The 22,728-nt window shown below is 44.3% G+C and overlaps 1 protein-coding gene across 28 annotated transcripts in view; it reads right to left on the reverse strand.

The window, feature by feature from the left end:
* The window catches only part of IHO1 (interactor of HORMAD1 1), a 43,306-nt gene extending 21,845 nt beyond the window's left edge, over window positions 1-21,461 (reverse strand). For 7 of the 28 annotated variants that reach the window (XM_065552840.1, XM_065552838.1, XM_065552834.1 and 4 more), the window contains exons 1-2: window positions 21,359-21,422; window positions 7,485-7,553 (exon numbers count right to left, since the gene is read on the reverse strand). Coding sequence is in view for 10 of the 28 variants with exons in the window: in XM_065552830.1 (XP_065408902.1) it covers window positions 7,485-7,540 (56 nt within the window). In the remaining 18 variants the exon portion in view is untranslated. Of the gene's footprint in view, window positions 1-7,484; window positions 7,554-20,218; window positions 20,537-20,969; window positions 21,307-21,358 lie in introns of those variants that run through there. The other 21 variants (XR_010589366.1, XR_010589367.1, XM_065552830.1 and 18 more) reach the window with 12 other exon arrangements.
* Between the last annotated feature and the right edge of the window lie 1,267 nt (window positions 21,462-22,728).

The raw sequence follows: 22,728 nt of genomic DNA on the forward strand, positions 1-22,728 counted from the left end.
TTATGTGTGCATAAGAATCCCAAGTGGGATGGAATGAACAAGAAAAAGAGGATTTCTGGGGAGAAATGGACACTGTTGTACAGAATGTGAGAAAGAAAGAATCATAATTGGAGCCAACCTCAATGGTCACATGAGGAAAGATGATAAATACTTCCAGATAAACCAAGCTGAGCTGAAGAACATCAAAAACTGAAGGGTCATACCAGTGGAAAGTTATGCAACTCAACATAGAATGCTGGTTCTTGACTACGGATACATATTCTACATAGGAAGAAAACAGTCCAAAGCAGTAGAGAAAAACTAGTGGCAAAAGCGTAATGAAGTTAGCAAGGAGATTACAACAGAATTGTTGCTGAAAAACTCTTTGGAATGATTAAGAGAAGTTACAAATCAATGACAGAATCACACTGCAAGCAAAATTCAAGAATGAGCAATGACCCTGCTTGGTAAAAAATAAAAACAAAAAAACAGACAGAGCCTTTTCCTCCAGTGAGATCTGGTGGTGGAATGAGAAAGTACAAGAGGCTGTGAAGGAAAAGACACAGTGTTTTAAACTTCGGCACTCAACAGTCCAACAGCAAGACTTTCAAGACTGTAAAAAAAAGCCATAAAGCTAGAGGTGGAAGCCACTAAGGCTAAAGCTACAGAAGGCTTTATGCCTCTCTTCAAATGAAGGACAATAAAGAAATAGACAGACTGGCGAAGACCCATGATAATAGAACTAATGACATTGATCTCACCAAAGTCACTAAAGATTAAAGTGGAAATATATTAATCAATGGGATGCAGATTAAGGAAAGATGGAGAAATTATTCTGAAAGATTTATGAATGAAGAGAATCCAAGAGAACCATGTTGTAGGATAAAACCAAACCAGGGTCGGGTGGCACCTGTTCTAGAGGTTGCAGAAGCATTGAGCAATATGAATTTTAAAAAAACCTCTTGGCCTTGATGGCATACCAGCAGAAATATGAAAGTGCCTGGGGCACGTAGGCATGAATATATTGACACAACTGTTTAATTTCATCATGAGGACTGAGAAGATGCCTGATACCTGGAAAAAGAATACATTAGTACCCATCTTTAAGAGAAAAGGAGGCATAGAAAAAGACTGTGGTAACTACCGCGGCATTAAACTCATGAGCCACGTGATGAAGATATGAGAAAAAGTTATTGATAAGAGTAAGAGACTACGAAGAGAAGTAAAGGTCAGTGCCAATCAGTTTGTATTTGTGAAAGACAAGTCAGTAATGGATGCAATCTTTGCATTCAGATAGCTTGTACACAAATATAAATACAATTTTTAAATCTGTTCATCAAAGTTGAGAAGGCTTATGACCATGTTCTGAGAGCAGTCATCTGGTTTTATATGGGAAGGAAAGTGATCGCTGAAGACTATGTCAAACTTGTCCAGGACATATTTGAGGGTGTTGTTACCACAGTTAAAAGAACAGGAGTACTTGTGGCACCTTAGAGAATAACAAATTTATTTGAGCATAAGCTTTCGTGGGCTATACGAAAGCTTATGCTCAAATAAATTTGTTAGTCTCTAAGGTGCCACAAGTACTCCTGTTCTTTTTGCGGATACAGACTAGCATGGCTGCTACTCTGAAACTTACCACAGTTAGAAGCCCATGCAGAGAAACTGAACAGTTTCTAGTAAGAGTCGGAATATGGCAAGGGTCAGCACTAAGCCCCTTTTTGTTCACATGCTCAATACACTTACAGAAAACATCCAGAGAGTGGCACCCTGGTGCAGGCTTTTTGCAGATGATGTAGTGCTCATGGGGGATAGCAGAGAGGAAGTGAAGAAGATTTAAAGAGATGAAGGTGTGTGCTTGAAGGAAATGGCATGAAAATCATCAGAAATAAAATGGCAGATTCAAATGATACCTTGCTGGACGCCAAAGAGACTAAGTCTGGGGGCCATCCACTACCAAAGGTACAGAAGTTCAGGTACCTAGGTTTGATAGGGCAGAATAGTGGTGAACTCAATGACTAAAATATAAGCAGAACAGGAAAGGTATGGCCTAAATGGAGAGAACTGAGTGGTGTGATCTGCAACAGGTATTCTCCTATCAACTTGAGAAGTGAGATCTACAAGAGAATTAGGCACGCACTTTTGGATGGCTCCGAATGCTGGGCACCGAGGAAGAGACAGGAGCAGATTTTGAATACAATGGAAATGGAAATGTTAAGAGTGATGCTTGGAGCTATAAGGATGGATGTTGTTGGGAACAAATCAATTAAGGGAAGTGTTAAGGTGGCACCAATTATAGAAAAGCTGATGGAATCCAGGCTTAGATGGCTTGGGCATGTGAGAAGGAGATTGGAAGAATATATAGGAAACTGGGTGTTACAATTAGAAATGGAGGGCAAGAGAAGCTTTGGAAAACCCAAAACTAGATGGATGGATGTTATACAAAAGGATTTGATTTGCTGAGGAGTTTCTGAGGATTAGTTGCTTCAAGACAGACTGGAATGGAGAAGGACTAGGTGACTAAGGCTAGAAGAAGAAGAGTAGTCATTTCTTCAGCCTGACACTGTTCCTGTGCAAAATGACAGGCCTGTAATTACCCAGGTCTTCCCATGTACCCTTTAGAAATATTGGCACAACATTCGCTTTCTTTCAGTCATCTGGAACTTCCCAAGTGTTCCCAGATTTATTGAAAAACAACATTAACAGCCCCAAGAGATCCTCAGCCAGCTCTTTGAAAATTCTCAGATGCAAGTTATCTGGACCTGCTGATTTAAAAAAGTCTAACTTTTAGTAGCTGCTGTTTAACATCCTCCTGAAATACTAGTGGAATGGACACCATCTGCTCAAGAAACTCCCTGCTATAGCATGGGAACAAATCTACACAGACACACCCCTAGAGCCCCAACCAGGGGTATTCTATCTGCTACCCAAGCTCCATAAACCTGGAAATCCTGGACATCCCATCATCTCAGGCATTGGCACACTGACAGCAGGATTATCTGGCTATTTGGACTCTCTCCTCAGACCCTATGCTGCCAGAACTTCCAGCTATCTTCGAGACACCACCGACTTCCTGAGGAAACTACAATGCATTGGTGTTCTTCCTGAAAACACCATCCTGGCCACCATGGATGTAGAAGCTCTTTACACCAATATTCCACATGAGGATGGATTACAAGCTGTCAGGAACAGTATCCCTGATGAGGCCACGGCACCCCTGGTGGCTGAGCTTTGTGACTTTGTCCTCACCCACACAACTATTTCACATTTGGGGACAATATATACCTTCAAGGCAGCGGCACTACTATGGGTCCCCGCATGGCCCCACAGTATGCCAACATTTTTATTGCTGACTTAGAACAACGCTTCCTCAGCTCTCTTCCCCTAGCGCCCCTCCTCTACTTGCACTATACTGATGACATCTTCATCATATGGACCCACGGAAAGGAGGCTCTTGAAGAATTTCACCTGGATTTCAACAATTTCCACCCCACCATCAACCTCAGCCTGGACCAATCCACACAAGAGATCCACTTCCTGGACACTACCGTGCAAATAAGTGATGGTCACAAACACCATCCTATACCGGAAACCTACTGACCGTTATACTTACCTATATGCCTCCAGCTTTCATCCAGACCGCATCACACGATCCATTGTCTACAGCCAAGCTTTAAAATACAACCACATTTGCTCCAATCCCTCAGGCAGAGACAAACATCTACAAGATCTTTATCAAGCATTCTTAAAACTACAATACCCACCTGGGGAAGTCAGGAAACAGATTGATAGAGCGAGATGGGTATCCAGAAGTCACCTACTACAGGACAGGCCCAACAAGGAAAATAACAGAACACCATTGGCCATCATGTACAGCCCCCAGCTAAAACCTCTCCAGCACATCATCAACGATCTACAAGACCTTCGGAGGCAGGCCAGTCCTCGCTTTTAGACAGCTCCTTAACCTGAAGTAAATACTCTCCTGCAACTACACACCACAGAAACACTAACCCAGAAACCAATCCCTGTTACAAACCCTGTTGCCTACTCTGTCCCCATATCTACTCTAGTGCCACCATCATAGGACCCAACCACATCAGCCACACCATCAGGAGGTTATCACCTGCACATCTACTAATGTGATATATGCCATCATGTGCCAGCAATGCCCCTCTGCCATGTACATTGGCCAAACCACAGTCTCTACATAAAAGTATAAATGGACACAAATCAGGAATGGTAACACAGAAGCCAATAGGAGAACACTTCAATCTCCCTGGACAGTCAATAACAGATTTAAGAGTAGCCATCCTTCAACAAAAAAACTTCAGAAACAGACTTCAAAGAGAAACTGCAGAGCTACAATTCATTTGCAAACTTAACACCATTAATTTGGGCTTGAATAGGGACTGGGAGTGGCTGGCTCACTACAAAAGCAGTTTTCCCTCTCTTGGTATTGACACCTCATCATCAATTATTGGGAATGGACCACATCCACCCTGACTGAATTGGCCTTGTCAACACTGGTTCTCCACTTGTAAAGTAACTCCCTTCTCTTCATGTGCCAGTATATTTATGCCTGTATCTGTAATTTTCACTCCATGCATCTGAAGAAGTGGGGTTTTTTACGCATGAAAGCTTATGCCCAAATACATCTGTTAGTTTTTCAGGTGCCACCGGACTCCTCGTTGTTTTTGTGGATACAGACTAATACGATTACCCCTTCTGATAATGGAATGGAAAGTTCATCATTATCATATGATGATATGATTATATCATCTGGCTTTTCTCAAATACAGAGCTGAAGTATTTATTGAACACTTCTGCCTCATTAACAATTCTACCAATTCCATCTAGTAAGGGATTAATACCATTATTAGTATTAATTTTGTTCCTAATATATTTAAACTCTTATGGTCCTTAACTTTGCTGACCACTGATTTTTAACTTGTAAGAAATTGAGAAGGAAAGCAAAAGGATACAATTCAGAGCTTCCAATTTCTACTAACTTCCCTTTTCTTCCATTTGTGTGTGTATATAAGATGTTTTCACTTCCCTCTAAGCCAGGTTGGGTTTTTTAAAACCAGCATAGCCTTTCTTGATTGTGGATTTTTGGGGATCGAGTAAAATATTCTTAAATGACTCTCAATTATCATTCACATGTTTCTGTTCAAGTTCTCTCTGCCAGCTGATCTGGCTCATAATTGCTTTCAGCTTTGTAAAAACTGGCTCTACAAGAGCACCCAGTATATATTTTATTTGTTTAGGCTTTACTCTGCTTGCATACAATAAATGTAATGAGCAGTGCTTCATCTATGATGAAAGAGGTTCCAGGCCTCAAGCAACTAGGTGCCAGGGCTCAAGCAATTTATTTTCATAACTCATATGGCAAGCCCAGTATAGGTGACCAGATGTCCCGATTTTATAGAGACAGTCCCTATTTTGGGGCTTTTTCTTATATAGGCTCCTATTACCCCGCACCCCCGTCCTGATTTTTCACATTTGCTGTCTTGTCACCCTAAGCCCAGAGGTGCCAGGGCAATGAACTGCTGAGCTCAGACGAGCTGGGGCTGAGCCCTGGCAAAAATTAATCATTGGTATCAAGTCATGATCATTTGCATCAAAGCAACCACTAATTTTTAGTTCTGCAATCAATTCCTCTTTATCTGTCAGGATGAGGTACAATACAGAGTTCCCCTGTGTTGGATGCAATACTTTTTGCATTAAGAAATTGTCATGTATTAATTTTAGAAATTCCAAGGATATTTTAGTACTGGTGACATGAAACCTTCAGCACATCACTCAGATTAAAAGCCTTTATACATAGGCTTTTTCTTAGTCTTCATTAATTACAGAGGCCTTTGTACTTAATTCCAACAAAATTAATGAACATTTGAAGGCATTCTAGGCCAACTCAATATGCTCCATTAAAATGGAAAACGGATTGAGTAAGCCTTTCAGCATCAAGACCGGTGTAAGACAGGGGTGTGTCCTGTCTCGTTTTTTGTTTATGCCAGTCATTGACTATGGATTAAAATGATGCGACAGTGATACATATGGCCTAAAATGGAACAATTCAACGCTTAGCTGACGACATCGCTCTTATCAATGAAGATGCCAACGGGCTACAAAAATGCACAAATCACGTAAAAGAAGTAATGAAGAAGATAGGTTTGAGATACAATGCAAAGAAATGTAAAGTCGTGTTAATGGGGACTAGAGGGAGAGAAATAAAAATTGAAGAAGAGAAACTGGAGAAGGTGGACAATTTTACATATCTTGGAAATACCACTAGCCATGATGGTACCAGTTCCGAGGAAATAAGAAGAATCGGGAAGGCAAACACTGCATTTGGAAGACTCAAAAACATCTCCCTGAAGACAAAACTGAATGTATACAAAGCAACTGTTATCACCATCACAACATATAAATAAAATAAATAACTCCTAGAACTGGAAGGGACCTTGAAAGGTCATTGAGTCCAGCCCCCTGCCCTCACTAGCAGGACCAAGTACTGATTTTGCCAAAGTGGCCCCCTCAAGGATTGAACTCCCAACCCTAGGGTCAGCTGGCCAATGCTCAAACCACTGAGCTATCCCTCCTCCTAAGCAGTGAGACATGGCAACTTACCAAGAAAGATACGCAAAAGCTGAATGCATTTCATCACAAATGTCTGAGAAGAATATTGGGAATAACATATAGAGATAGGAAGACGAATGAAGAAGTCAGAAAAATGACTGGACAAGGCACCCACTCACAAATAATCTATAAAAGAAGACATCAGTGGCTGGGGAATGTGCTGAGAAAAAGAATGCTTACCAAATACTGTCCTGGAATGGAAGCAAGAAAACACATGAAGAAAGAGAGGAAGACTGCGAATAACATGGAATTGAACAGTTCCGAACGACATCAAGCACCTCAACATGAAATGGGAAGATTTGGAGAGAAGGGCAGATGACAGGCAAGGATGGCTAATGTGGGTAGCCCAATGAGCAGCAAAGCACGGGATGGACTAAGGTTGTACTTAATATGCCTTAAGGTGTAAATAGCACAGAGGAAATCACAGATAAGACACACAAAGCCTCCAATAATTTTATCTGGCAGTAAAACATTTTCTTATGTGTTTTAATATTTTCTCAAGTAAAAATAGAACACAGTATCAGATCAGTGCTACTGTAAGCACAGCTATTTTAGACTTTTTCATGGAGATCCTCAAATTCAATAGCTGAAGTCTAAGTTGTACTGATGCATCACACCAAACAACAGTCATATCAGCTCCTTAACTGGAGACCTGCTAATGACCTCAGGAATAAACACGCCAGGAAAATTAGGATGTCAGCAGACAATGTTTCCGGTTTATTTGACTTAGTTCTGCAAAGGGCAATTTAAATAACTTTTACTGCAAATTAATGGGAGCAGCTACTCAATCTTTTAGCTAAATACAGCCAGTAGGCTATCATGATTATTTGAACATTATAAACATAACAAAACCCCAAACCACTTACCTTGTGGCTGTGGGAGTACTGAACATCTCTTTGATATTCCAGACATTAAAATTCATTTTTTATTCTTATCTGTTAAAAATGAAGGAAAATACCTTAGGATTGTCATCAATTAGTTTAACATGCAAATATTTACTGCATCCAGAGGGCACAAATTTTAACAGCTATATCTCTGTCAAACTGGCAATGACACATTATAATAAGACATTCCCTCTAATTCAGGTTGGTTTGCTTTTTTAAAACCAGCATAGCCTTTCTTGACTGTTTTCAGAGTAGTAGCTGTGTTAGTCTGTATCCGCAAAAGGAACAGGAGTACTTGTGGCACCTTAGAGACTAACACATTTATTAGAGCATAAGCTTTCGTGGACTACAGCCCACTTCATCGGATGCAACCAAAGAAGTGGGCTTTAGCCCACGAAAGCTTATGCTCTAATAAATTTGTTAGTCTCTAAGGTGCCACACGTACTCCTGTTCTTTTTTCTTGACTGTGGATTTTTGGGCATCTAGAAAAATATTCTTAAACAAGTCTCAATTATCATTCACATGTTTCTGTTCAAGTTCTCTCTGCCAGCTGCTCTGGCTCATAATTGCTTTCAGCTTTGTAAAAATTGGCTCTACAAGAGCCCCCAGTATATATTTTATTTGTATAGTCTTTACTCTGTTTGCATACAATACATGTATTGAGCAGTGCTTCCTTTGTAATGAAAGAGGTTCCAGGGCTCAAGCAAGTAGGTGCTGGGGCTAACTGCTGGGGTAAACATAAGATTCCCTGAATTAAAGTTTATATTCGTCTGCTGTAAAATTTTCAAACTCAACCAACTTGTCGGATATGTTAAACAAGTGTTCAAAGCAGAATTCTGATTTTAGAGCTGCAGCTTCAGCTGGGGTTTTGGAAACCTCTGCTGATTTGTGTTTCGCCAGACATGGAGCACTGTGTAGATGAAGTCTGTAGGCTAAGGAGCCCTCAGGCTTTCTTGGAAGTTAACAAGCCTTGGGAGTATTTCAAACCAAGTCTCTCTGCAGATGAATCCTGTATGTCAAAAGGCACCACACTATTCACATACAGTACCGAGCTCTGTGCAGATAACAAGCGTATTGTGCTAAGCATCCAAGTTTGTCACCTCTATAAATGAAGCTGAAGCAACCCTATTTTCCAATCCATCCCAAACTCAATATGAACCATCATTTTATTGATATTTATCTTATATTAATTTATTTTTAACTTCCCGTCTCAAAATCTCCATCACTGTGGGTTATACCACTATCCTCACTGTTATCCAGGCTTGCAACCTAAGTGTCAGTCAACTCCCTGCTCTCCTATCTCACTTCTATGAAGTCACCAAATCCTGTCAATTCTTTCTCTGCAATATCTTTAAAAATATATATTTCTTTCAATCCCCATGGCTAAAAAGCTCGTCAATGCTTTGCTCATCTCCTGCCTTGATGAATGCAATCTCCTCCTCTTGCCTGTCTACCTGTTCCCTCTATTGTATTCAGAACACCACAGACAAAATAATCTTCCTCTCCTGCCATTCAGACCATATCACTCTTTTCTTCAAATATCTATAAACACTTTTAAAGCCATAGAATAGATCACCACTTCTATCACTGCAATATGAATGCACTGTGGAGAACCAAGAAGGTCCAAAGAGCTGGCCACTCCGTTCTCCATATTACTCAGTGTTATCATAAACCAGTAATTCTAAGCATAAAACTAGTTCTTCAGCTTGCCCTTGGTTTAGTTATGGGCTGTTATTTTGGATCTACTGCTCACTTGGGAACCGCTGTGGCAAAGGGGGCTTATCAGAGGGCTCTGCCTGCTGCTGCTCCCTTGAATCTGTATCTGACTCTGCTAAATGCGGTGTGCTTTGTGTTGGTTACTGTCAGCAAGGCAGTATTTAAGATAGTGTGGCCTATTCTATTGAGAGCTTTGTAAATTAATACCAGAACCATGATGCAGATCTAGCACCGGGTGGAGAACCAGTGCAAACTGCAGCCCAGGCATTATTTTTCTCTTTTGACTTTCCCTACTTAAGGAGCCAGGAGACCAATCCTCAGAAGAGGAGTAAATTATTCTGATTTCACTTCTGTGTGAACCTGGATTAACTCTGTTAATGTAAATGGAAATACACTAGTGTCAGTGAGATCAGAATCTGGCATAAGAACCCCACTTTAGGTATTGTATTTACATCAGGCAGTAGAGATCTTTAAATGTTTCTGCATGGTGTTTCTTTTTGTTTATTTGTGTCTCTATATCATTACCACAAATTACCACAAAAAAGGTAAATTTATATGCAGGCTATCAGGGAGCTAGGTTCCGTGACAGCTGATTTTGTAATATTGAGGTACCTTCAGGTTGGATTTAAAACATAGGTTTTTGAGAACTAGGAATTTTATGTATAAAGACTATGCCACTAACATCACCTGTATTTGTGAAGCCCAGGATATGAATGAGTTAATATAGTTAACTTGGCAGGTGCGTTTGAATTGCACAAATGATCATGATTAAAGCCAGCTAAATATTTTAAAATATAAATATATCCAACTATTTGCTCAAACAAAGAACTGAGTGTGTGTCAGCTGTGCAATCTCCCCTTTTGCATTCACTTTTTGTGAACATTCTAGTGAATGAGTCACTGACTGGAATGCTCGCTAATAGGCTCTAACAATTCAGTTTTTGAAAATATTAAAAATTGCTGAATGAAATCCTCTGGCCACTTCATATAAGAGATCAGACTATATGATCATACTGGTCTTTTTCTGTCCATAAAAATCTATGAATCTATTAAGAGAACATTTGCAGAATGTTGTTTTTAGTTTTAAAAAAAGTCACAAGCTTTAAACTAGCACTGATTGGGAAATGACCCGCCCCCCCATGAAAGTTTCACAAAAGCAAAATATTTTGTTTTCTTCTGTATTGTTAAATTTTAATTGAAATCCCCAAGCCCCAAATTGTTTTGTTTTTCAGCAACCCAAGTTTATTGCTTTTTTGACAAAACCAAATAAAAAAAAACCCACAATTTTTCTCACTAAAATTTTCATTGTCAGAAAGCCATTTTCCACTGAAAAATGTTTTGAAAGAAAAATTTCAGTCAGCTCTCTAATGGACACCTGATTCTGTGTCCAGTCAAAACTAATCAACACCTCACAATAGAGTATCTGGGGAAAAAACTACTTACAGTCTACAGATCATAAATTATTCACAGAATATTCAGAGAATAATTTTGAATAATGAATACATTTGAGGAGCTGGTTGCATACAGTTCACCAATAGAACAACAGGATCGATTCACTGAATAAATTACTGCTACAAATTATTTGCTCAGCTTTACTCAAGCAAGACATTGATCTTCTCATGGAATTTATGGGAATAATACAACTAGGTTTTCAGCTACACAATTTAAAATGGGCTTTGTGCCTTTAGAGTACATGGACTGAAAAGCCTATCACTTCTCCTGAAGCATTCATGTATTTACTATATTAGTTGAACATTTTTTTTACTAAGAGTAGTATTGAGTGCTGAATTATTTGCATCTTTTTACTGGCTCATGACCCATTACAATGTTGCAAAGAGGGCATGCCAACATCCTGGAGAATACATGATTAATTTGCAAGGTCAGTTAAAACAGAATCACTCAAACTGGCATTCTCTACATCTCTCTTTTACCCTGCTTCCAACTGGAAAGAGGAGAATATTCCCTAACAGCGTCTCTAGAAAGCACAATCCCTTAATTAGAAAATGTACAAAGAACCATTCTAAAATCTTGTAAGAATATTCTGGCAAAGTTGCTACAACACCCCTGCTCCTGACTGTGGCACGGCAGCCACTTTACCCTCAGTTTCCCCCACCTTCTTTTGGTCTACTCGAGCCATAAGAATGTCGTGGCCCTGAAGCCAGACCACTTTATGTGACTAGCCACTTCCAGGGACACAGAGTCCTTATCAAAGTCCAACAAAAATATATAGATACACAAATCAAACCTAAAGCCCAGTTGGGCTCAGCAAGCAGTCACCGCAGCACAGATGTGCGCCCTGTTGTGGCTCCCTGCTTCAATCAATCCCTCAATCCAGGAGCTGGCTCAATTCTCCCCTTACTTGGGGTTTCCAGCAGGCTACAGCTCATCAAGGACTTAGAAGGATCATTTGTCAAAATGTCAAAAATATCATTTTTGTCACAACATTTCTTCCTACTGTGTCTGCCATCTTGTTTCCTGCTATCCTGATATGCAGTGAGATCTAGGCTCCCATCCGTGCCAAGTCTGCTGTTAGTAACAATATTTCATTAATTATATCATTTCTACTATCTGTATTCTCATTTTTGATTGCCAGTAGTCCTGTTAGTGAATCTAAGATGACAATGGAGGTAGGTAGCACATCCTGTATTCAGTGTAATGCCAACATTATCTCTGCTAGTTCAACTGTCATAACAACTACAAAATTTGATCCTCTAATGGATCTCTTTGTTCCAAGTGATGGGACACAGAATGCTGTTCTCCAAGTTCTCATCTTTAGACCAGTCTGTAAATATTGGGCAATGTTTGCTCCATTTTCCACATATATTAATTTTCTATATTTAATAAATTTAGCTCTCCTTTTAATTGCATTATGTGGTTCCACATTTATATCTGGGGGGTGATTTTTCTCCTATAATGCATTTTACCATGGTTTTATATGCTAATTTCTGTAGGTCTTTCATAGAATCATAGAAACGTAGGGCTGGAAGAGACCTCAAGAAGTCATCAAGTCCAATCCCCTGCACTGTTGCAGGACAAAATAAATCTAGACCATCCCTTGCAGGTGCTTGTCCAACCTGTTCTTTAAAACCTCCAGTGATGGGGATTCCACAACCTCCCAGTGAAGTCTGTTCCAGTACTTAAGTATCCATATAGATAGAAAGTTTTCCTCAATATCTAACCTAAATCTCCCTTGCTACAGATTAAGCCCATCACTTCTTGTCCTACCTTCAGTGGACACTGAGAACAATTAACACAATGGTTCGCAACCTTTCCAGACTACTGTATCCCTTTCAGGAGTCTGATCTGTCTTGCATACCCCAAGTTTCACTTCACTTAAAAACTACTTGTTTACAAAATCAGAGATAAAAATACAAGTGTCACAGCACACTATTATTGAAAAATTGCTAACTTTCTAATTTTTACTATATAATTATAAAATAAATCAACTGGAATATAAATATTGTACTTATATTTCAGTGTATAGTACATAGAGCAGTATAAACAAGTCATTGTATGAAATTTTAGTTTGTCCTGATTTCACTAGTGCTTTTTACACAGCCTGTTTTAAAACTAGGCAACTATCTAGATGAGTTGATGTACACCCTGGAAGACCTCTGCGTACCCTGTTGTCAGGTCTGCCCTCAGTCCTCGTCTCTTGAGACTAAACATGCCCAGGTTTTTTAATCTTTCCTCAAAGATCAAGTTTTCTAAAGCTTTGATCATTTTTGTTTCTCTCTTCCGGACTCTCTCCAGTTTGTCCACATCTTTCCTAAAGTGTGGCACCCATAGTTGGGCACAGAACTCCGTGTGAGGCCTCATCAGTACCAAGCAGAGTGGGACAATCACTTTCCATGTCTTACATATGACACTTTGGTTAATATACCCCAGCATATTAACCTTTTTTTGCAACTGTATCACATTGTTGACACATATCAAAATTTGTGATACACTATATGCCCCAGATCCTTTTCAACAGTACTACCACCTAGCCAGTTAATCCCCATTTTGTAGCATTTGAAAATTCCTTCCTAAGTGTAGTACTTTGCACTTGTCTTTATTGAATTTCATCTTGTTGATTTCAGACCAATTCTCTAATTTGCCATGGTCATTTTTGAATTCTAATCTGTCCTCCAAAGTGCTTGCAACCTCTCCCATCTTGGTGTCATCTGCAAATATTATAAGCATACTCTCCACTCCATTATCCAAGTCATTAATGAAAATATAGACTAGTAGTGGACCCAAGACTGACCCCTTTGGGATCCAACTAGATACAGCTTCCAAGTTTGATAGTAAACCTTGAAAACAACTCTTTGAGTACAGTTTTTCCACCAGTTGTGTACCAACCCTATAGTAATTTCATCTAGACCACATTTCCCTAGTTTGCTTATGAGAATGTTATGGGGGACTGTGTCAAAAACCTCACTAAAATCAAGGTATATCATGTTTATTGCTTCCTCCCATCCACTAGACCAGTAACCCTGTCCAAGAAGGAAATTAGGTTGGTTTGGCATGATTTGTCCTTGATAAATCCATGCCGGCTATTCCTTATAACCCTATTATCCTCTAGGTGCTTACAAATTGATCATTTAATCACTTGTTCCAGTATCTTTCCAGGCATCGAAATTCAGCTGCTTGGTCTGTAATTCCCTGGGTCCACTTTGTTCCCCTTTTTAAAGATAGGTGCTATGTTTGCCCTTCTCCCATGTTGTGGGTCATGACTAAGGCTAAGATTTTGTCATGCATATTTTTAGTAAAAGTCATGGACAGGTCATGGGCAATAAAAAAAAAATTAACAGAAGCCTGTGAACTATATGTAACCTTTACTAAAAATACGCATGACAAAATGGGGAGCTGCAGGCTCCCCGCACCATGCAGGGGGGCCTGGCTTGAGGCTGCAAGATCTCCCCACCACCGGCGGCTCTGTGCTCTGGGGCACCCCCGCCGACCACAGCGGCTCCATGCTCCGGGGCACCCCCGCCAACTGCGGTGGCCAGGAGCTGCAGAGCACCACCACCGTCTGCAGTGACTGGGAGCTCCTGGGGGCTCCGCTACTCACGGCGGCTGGGAGCTGCAGAGCATCCCCACCACCCATTAGGGTTACCATATTTAGTGCCTCCAAAAGGAGGACACTTTAAAGGGGCCCCAGCCCCGCCCCCGCTCCAACCCCGCCCCCTCCCCAAAGTCTCCGCCCCCTCCCCTGCTTCCCGCGAACATTTGAGTCGCGGGAAGCCAGAAGCAGGTAAGGGGGTGTGTGTGTGGGGGGGGGAGGAGGCGCGGCCCACCCCCGGCACCGCAGGTCCCCAGCCCGTCCCCCGAGCCCCCGGCCCGGCACCGCCGGCCGAGCTCCCGACCCGGCACCCGAGTCCCCGGCCGGGCCCCCCGAGTCCCTGGCCCAGCCCGGCACCCGGCCCCCCCGAGCACCGCCGGCACCCGGCCCGGCACCCGGCCCGGCACCCGGCACCCGAGCCGCCGGCCGAGCCCCCCGGCCCGGCCCGGCACCGGGCCCCCCCGAGCACCCGGCCTGGCACCCGAGCCGCCGGCCAAGCCGCCCGGCCCCGGGCCCCCCCCCGAGCACCGCTGGCCGAGCCGCCGGCCGAGCCGCCCGGCTCCGGGCCCCCCCCTGAGCACCGCCGGCTGAGCCCCCGGCCTGGCACCCCCCCCCCCCGAGCACCGCCGGCCGAGCCGCCCGGCCCCAGGCCCCCCCGAGCACCGCCGGCCGAGCCCCCGGCCCGGCCCCCCGAGCCCCTGGCCAGGCACCCGAGCCACCGACCGCATGTCCGATTTTCCCGGACATGTCCGGCTTTTTGGGATTTCCCCCCGGACGGGGATTTGGAGTCCAAAAAGCCGGACATGTCCGGGAAAATCCGGACGTATGGTAACCCTACCACCCATGGTAGCCGAGAGCTGAGAGGCACCCCCACCACCTGCAGTGACTGGGACCTCCCGAGGGCCCGGCTACTTGCAGCAGCCGGGAGCAGTGGAGCATCCCTGCCACTCTCAGAGACTGGGAGTTCCTGGGAGCCCCACGGCAGCCTGGAGCTCGGGGTCTCCCTGCCGCCTTGGAGCACCAGGCACCCCTGCCACCCTCTGCAGTGGAGAGCTTGGGCCCCTGCAGTTCCCAGCCACCAGAGGTAGTGGGGGACCCTACAGCTCCCAGGTGCCTGGGCTCAAGTCACAGAGGTCTCTGGAAGTCAGGATTCCCTGACCTCCATGACAAAATCATAGCCCTAGGCATGACCCATCCTCAGGAATTCTCAAAGATAACTGCTAATGGTTCTGATTGCTTCAGATAGTTCCTTAAATACCCTACAGTAAATTTCATCCTCCTGCCAACTTGAATATATCTAATTTATCTATATGTTCTTTAACCTATTCTTACCCTATTTTGGCTTGCATTCCTTCCCCATTGTTGTTAATTGTGTTAAGTATCTGTTAACCATTAACATTTTTAGTGAAAACTGCAGCAAAGGCATTAAAACACTTCAGCTTTCTTGATGTCATCAGTTAGGAGCTCTCTTTCCCTACTAGGTAGAGAGAGGATCTACACTTTCTTTTGTCTTTCTCTTGCTCCTAATGTATATAAAGAACCTTTTCTTATTACCTTTTCTGTCTCTTGTTAGGGATAACTCACTTTGTGCTTTAGACTTTCTGATTTTATCCCTACCTGCTTATGCTATACTTTTGTACTCCTCTCAGTAATTTGTACATGTCCACTTCTTATAGGACTCCGTTTTGATTTTTAGTTCATTAAAGATCTCCTGATGGAGCCATATTGGCCTCTTATAGGAAGAATAATCTTTCCTTTGCATTGGGACAGTTTGCAGTTGTGCCTTTAATATTGTCTCCTAGAGAAACTGCCAGCTCTCCTGAACTCCTTTTTCTCTTAAGTTTTTCTTCCCATTGGACCTTATCTACCAGTTCTCTGAGTTTGTGAAACTTTAAGTTTCTGCTTTTTTTTAAGTCCATTTTCTTTCTTCTTCTGCTCTCACTCCTTTCTTTCCTTAGAATAGTGAGATCTATAACTTCATCATCACTTTCACCCAAATTGCCTTCCACCTTGAGATGTGTTACCAATTCCTCCCTGTTGGTCAGAATTAAGTAAAAAATGGCTGCATCCTGGTTAGGTCCTCCATTTTCTGGACCAAAGAGTTGTCTTCAATACAACCCAAGGACTTACTGGAAATGTTGTGCTTTGCCCAACCGCCGTCTAGGTAGTTAAAAGTCCCCCATTACTACCAGACATGTTTTTTTATGCTGAACTAAATGCTTGGCATCTATACTCAAAGACTGGTCTTATTAATGCTCTATAAATTATTACCAATGCTTTCTTATCTGAACCAGAAGAGGTTCCAGCAATATTTTTAAATAGACTGTAAATACTGAAGATAAATGTAGATGAAAGCAATGTGATCCTTCCATGTTACCTTGCTATCAAATGTCAGGAATTTGTAGCTTTTAACTATGCCTATTTGCTGTCCACATAGACCATTTACAATCATTTTTATATTTTCCTTTAATTAATATCATTCCTTAAGTATTGAAAATGTAAAGATTCACATTTCCCCATTCCACATTTTTCCTATATGCTTTGTTAATTCACTTCTCAGCTATTGTCTGGTTTCTGTTTTTAGCCCACCGAGCAATATCTGTAAACAATAAAATGGCTATTCCTGTACTCATCCTTTGCAGCAGATAGTTTGTCATGATGCTGAATAAGGAGAGCTGATGACATCCCGCTGTGGGCTGCCATTTGTGAATGTGTATATGCTCAAGCAGGCTTTGCTTACTCCGACCTGCATAGTTCTTCTACTTAAGAAATCCTTTATCCAGCTATATGTTCTTCATTTTATGCTTATTGCTAATTTATGCAATAAGCTCTCTCTCCATAACGTATCATAAGCTTTTACAATATCTAGGAAAGCTACTATCCGATAGTCTTTATTTCTCATACTTTTTTGTGCTTCTATCTCTACTCTTAGTATATGATCAGATGTATTCCTTCCCCTCCTGAACCCACTTTGCACATTGTCTTAATTTTCCCTTTACATATATTTGCTACATGGCATCTCTAGCACCACACCAGAGGTGGAGATATATGGTTTTGTCAAAAAAAATCTAATATCCTATTGTTACCCTATCTGGAAGGGTTTCTCTTTTAAATGCAACTAGCACAACTGTTGCTATCTTTCTTTCCCGTATTCTTGCTAATTAGTGGTTAACATATAGTATCTTATCCCTTATGCTTTGCTTCACTTCATCTTCAGTCATTTTGATTGGCACCCCTTATACAATTTATTTTGTCTCCATCAGATGCTTAGGCAGTTGACAGCTTACTTTCACGTCTCCTGGCATTTTAATCTTTGTTTCTCCACTTGTTCCTTGCTTTTACATACTTTGGGGAGGGACAGATCAGTGGTTTGAGCATTGGCCTACTAAACCCAGGGTTGTGAGCTCAATCCTTGAGGGGGCCACTTAGGGATCTGGGGCAAAATCAGTACTTGGTCTTGCTAGTGAAGGCAGGAGGCTGGAATCGATGATCGGTCCCTTCCAGTTCTAGGAGATAGGATATCTCCATTTATTATTATTATAGTTAACAGATCTCCTCTTTGCAGCATTCTAGCTCTTTCAATGGCTCCAGCACTTTTAAAAATCCACTCTGCCACTTTCAGCGGGTTTATATTCCCTATCTTCACACCCTTGAGTAATGAGTACTGAATTATTATAATAGTTTGATTTTATTCTTTCCTCATTCCTGTCTTTCTGCTTACTGTTTCTTCTTCTAGCACTGGCATGTCTACACGTTCCTTTTTCCTAACCTGTGATCCTCTGCTATCTCCTTTATCATTTTCTAGACTGGTTTTAGTATTCTCCATTATATCTTCCAGGCCCCTGGTTATAGTTCAGCTAGTCCCACGCAAACTCCTACCCTTTCATCTGAATTTCCTCTGTTTATAGTACCCACCCATCTCCTTCTCCAGTTAAGTCTGGCCCACCCTCCAGGTGCAGCCACATAGTATAATAATTATACTAACTGGCCTCTCAGGCCTATATTAAACCATTCATGGCTTGTGTGGAGTACATACCCCATCACAACATGCATTATGAAAGTACTGAATTTGAAGTCCTATTGGAATAAACTGAATGAGCTAATAAGGCAGAGAAACTACAAGAAAGATCCCAGGCAGAAACTCATCAAGAAATTAGAACCATTGGAGATTCTATCGGAATTGTATACATATGCACATCAATGAATGGCTGCACAGTCACGCCAGTTAAACACAGGTACATATAGCTGGATTACCTCCCAGTTAGATTATTTATTTGAACAGAATGGCTGCACAGCTGTGTTCTTAGATCAAAAGTGTCACATGTTCAAGAAAAAGCAAGTGTTTATTAAAATATAACACAATACCAAGCCTCTGTTTATTTGCTTGTTTATAGCCCTCTCAGTGTTGTCAAATCTCATGATTTTATTGCGAGTGTCATAATATTTGGTGTTTTTCTTAAAGCCTCAACTCCTGGAGACACTTAAATATATGAGACTTTAACAAAAAACAACAACCCAAGTTTCTAGCCCTCATGGTTGCAAAGGAAACCAGTCTTGCATCTGAAGAAGTGAGGTTCTTACCCACGAAAGCTTATGCTCCCAATACTTCTGTTAGTCTCAAAGGTGCCACAGGACCCTCTGTTGCTTTTTACAGATTCAGACTAACACGGCTACCCCTCTGATAAAGGAAACCTTGAAACTTGACCTATGTGCACCCTGTAAGGTTAGGGTGACCAGCTGTCCCAATTTTATAGGGACAGTCCCAATATTTGGGGCTTTTTTTAAATATGGGCACCTATTACCCCCATCCCGATTTTTCACACTTGCTACCTGGTCACCCTATGTAAGGTTCAAAAACAGAAGGCAAATTAAAAGAGCTCAAGATATATTATTTAAAATCTTCATGATTGGTTTTTTTTAAAAGTACTAAGGCTCATGATTTTTGAATGCTTGGGGTTACCAATATTGCATTCTGGAAACATATTCACAGATTTTAAGGCAATAAATGATCATTATGATAATCTAGTCTGACTTGAACTTCTGCATAACATAGGCCATACTGGTGCTGCACGGTACATTTCAGTATCAGCTGCTGAACCCTACATTTTCTCTTACTGACACACACACTTTATATCACAACAGTCCTTCCTGCTGTTGGATTTTTCCCCCCAAGGCCCTTCACCAGGATCTACTCCGGCCCTGCAATACTTGGATCCATCTTGTTTAAGCTAAAAATCAATCCTCACCCCACAACAGGCTTCAAACATATAGCTTTCACAGTGTGCACAAGTAATGTGAGTGCATATAAGACACTACATTGTGTACTTCTCCTAAAACAGTTTACGGTGCCAAATTCATCCCTGCTATATCCAACTGCAGTAACTGTAGTATACTTATAGCAGGAATTAATTTAACCCCTTTATATAGAAAAGGCCTCAAATATCACTCTTAGAACCATAGATTATAGTGTGACCACTAAGTGCGACTGGGAATCAGAAAACCAGCTGCAGATGTGTATAGTAAAGTAGATCAAGGGGTACATTAAACATTAGCAGAAAGAGAAAGTATTGTCAAGTTACTAAAACAACATTTCCATTTCTAATTAAATTTATATTGTTAAATTTTACAATGCCTAACAACTGTTAGATCCTGCTCTGTACTAAACCTGTGTGATACCTGGTCTTCTGTCATGCTTCAATTAAGAACATTAAAGTAGCACTGTTAGTATAATAAAATGCTTATTTACTTAAAAATAATGAGGTATTTGAAAACGTGCCAAAAACACATGGATTGGTAAAGCCTTTGCCCTAAAGAGGTTCTGCCAGGCAAGCATCCTTGTACTTTTTACTATTTTATAATCAAAGGAATAATGGAAGTCAAAAACTGTTATAAATGCAAGTAATGTCACAGCTGGACCTAGGCTAATGAGACAGTTGATTGATTTACAATGTTACCCTGGAACTTTTTGACACAAACATCCAACCATTTACAATCATCGCAGCTCTCTCAGGGTTTTGATCACTTTTGCTGGTTTTGTTTCTTTGTATTTTAGATGGTGAAGCTCCTTGGAATGGCAGTGGCCTGTGCGCTGGGGGGAGGAAGGGTCCGAGCGGGTCCCAGTAACTCTAGCAATGGCCTGTTTGTCATAGTAGCAAAGTGCAATTCATGATTGATGTGCTGGGCCGAGTCTAGCTCACTCCGACTTGTCAGTGCCGCCCCCGCCCCTGCGACCCCCGAGGGGCAGAGCCCCGGGGTTCCCCTGTGTGCGGATGATGGGGGGGCTCTCCCGGGGGGGGGTCCGGCAGTGCGAGGGGCAGAGCCCCGGGGCTCCCCTGTGTGCGGATGATGGGGGGGGCTCTCCCGGGGGGGGGGGGGGGGTCCGGCAGCGCAAGGGGCGGGCCCCGGGGTTCCCCTGTGTGCGGATGATGGGGGGGTCCCGGGGGGGTGTCTGGCAGTGCGAGGGGCGGGGCCCCGGGGGCTCCCCTGTGTGCGGATGATGGGGGGGGGGTTTCTCCCGGGGGGGGGGGGTCCGGCAGCACGAGGGGCGGGGTCCCGGGGCTCCCCTGTGTGCGGATGACGGGGGGGTCCCGGGGGGGTGTCTGGCAGTGCGAGGGGCGGGGCCCCGGGGGCTCCCCTGTGTGTGGATGACGGGGGGGTCCCGGGGGGGTGTCTGGCAGTGCGAGGGGCGGGGCCCCGGGGGCTCACCTGTGTGTGGATGACGGGGGGTCCGGGGGGGGGTCCGGCAGAGGGCGGCGCACACGGCGCCGGGTCGGAGCTCTGGGGGGACGGGGGGTGGCTCTGTTTGTACCGCGCCTGGCCCGGGCTCCCGGGCGCTACCACAGCGGACACCCCCGGGGGCGCGGGGCGCTCGGCCTGGGCCCCAATCCCCAGCGATGGGGGGGTAACACCTGTGAGCGGGAAGCAAGGCCCGGCCAGCCCCCAGGGACCGCGGTGAGCCGCAGCCCGGCCAGGAGCGCCCCGCTCGGGGGGCGGAGATGGGGGGGCGGGGCTCCCCTGGGGCTGGGGGGTCCCCCGGGGCCGGGATTCGGGGCTGGCCGGGCCGTGGCGGGAGGCCGCCGGGGTCCCCCCCTCACCTCAGGGGCGGCAGCGGCCGGCGCGCGGCTCCCTCAGCGCGAGGCGCCAACCGCCAACCGCCAACCGCCGCCGGGCCCGCGCCCCGCCCAGCGCGCGACACCCCCCCGCCCCGCCCCACAGAGACCGCGGCCCCCGCCTTTCCCCCCCTGACCCCCCCAGACCCAACACCCCCACCGGCCCCCCCACTCACCCCTCCAGCCCCAGTATTCCCCCCCACTCACCCCCCCCGCCCTAGTATTCCCCCCAGACCCAACACCCCCACCGGCCCCCCCAGCACCCCCACTCACCCCCATTCACCCCAGCACCCCCATCGACCCCCCACCGACCCCCCCATTCACCCCAGCCCCCCCACTCATCCCCCCCAGACCCCAACACCCCCACCGACCCCCCCATTCACCCCAGCCCCCCCACTCACCCTCCCAGACCCAGCACCCCCACCGACCCCCCCAGAGGGTCCTGTGGCACCTTTGAGACTAACAGAAGTATTGGGAGCATAAGCTTTCGTGGGTAAGAACCTCACTTCTTCAGATGCAAGAAGAAGCATCTGAAGAAGTGAGGTTCTGACCCACGAAAGCTTATGCTCCCAATACTTCTGTTAGTCTCAAAGGTGCCACAGGACCCTCTGTTGCTTTTTACAGATTCAGACTAACACGGCTACCCCTCTGATACTCGACCCCCCCAGTCACCCCAGCCCCCCCACTCACTCCCCCAGACCCAACACCCCCACCGACCTCCCCAGTCACCCCAGCCCCAACACCCCCACCGACTCCCCCATTCACCCCCCAGCCCCAGTATTCCCCCCAGACCCCAACACCCCCATCGACCCCCCCATTCATCCCAGCACCCCCACTCACCCCCCCAGCCCCAGAATTCCCCCTGCCCAGCACCCCCCACCCCACTCACCCCCCCAACCCCAGTATTACTCCACTCACCCCAGCCCCACCGATCCCAGCCCACCTGTAGACCACCGAGACTCCCACAGAGACCCCCCCACGTACCCCTCTGCACTATCTCAGGGCTGCAATTTCAGCAAACAAGCTGTGGGCACTTGAAAGGGAAATTAACACAGGCCAGGCACTTAACCGGGGACTAGCTGAGCCACTGGCCACCTGCCTCCTCCCAGGGGCAGAGGGGCCTCCATGTCCTGGACAGAGACTTACTGGCATTTAGACAACAAGCAGATCAACGCCCTATCAGCCCTGATGAATTTTGTGTTATATTTGTTCTTTCCTCAACCTAAGTCTTATGTCAGAGACAGCAGAATTTCTCTCACTCTGCAGGACCCTTGGTGTTGAATACCTCCCAGCCAGCACACACACAGTGTCAGAAAGAAACCTCTAGCCAGGTCTTGTACAGCATCACAACATGC

This window comes from Chrysemys picta, chromosome 7, assembly GCF_011386835.1.
Source record: "Chrysemys picta bellii isolate R12L10 chromosome 7, ASM1138683v2, whole genome shotgun sequence".
Classification (NCBI taxonomy): Eukaryota; Metazoa; Chordata; order Testudines; family Emydidae; genus Chrysemys; species Chrysemys picta.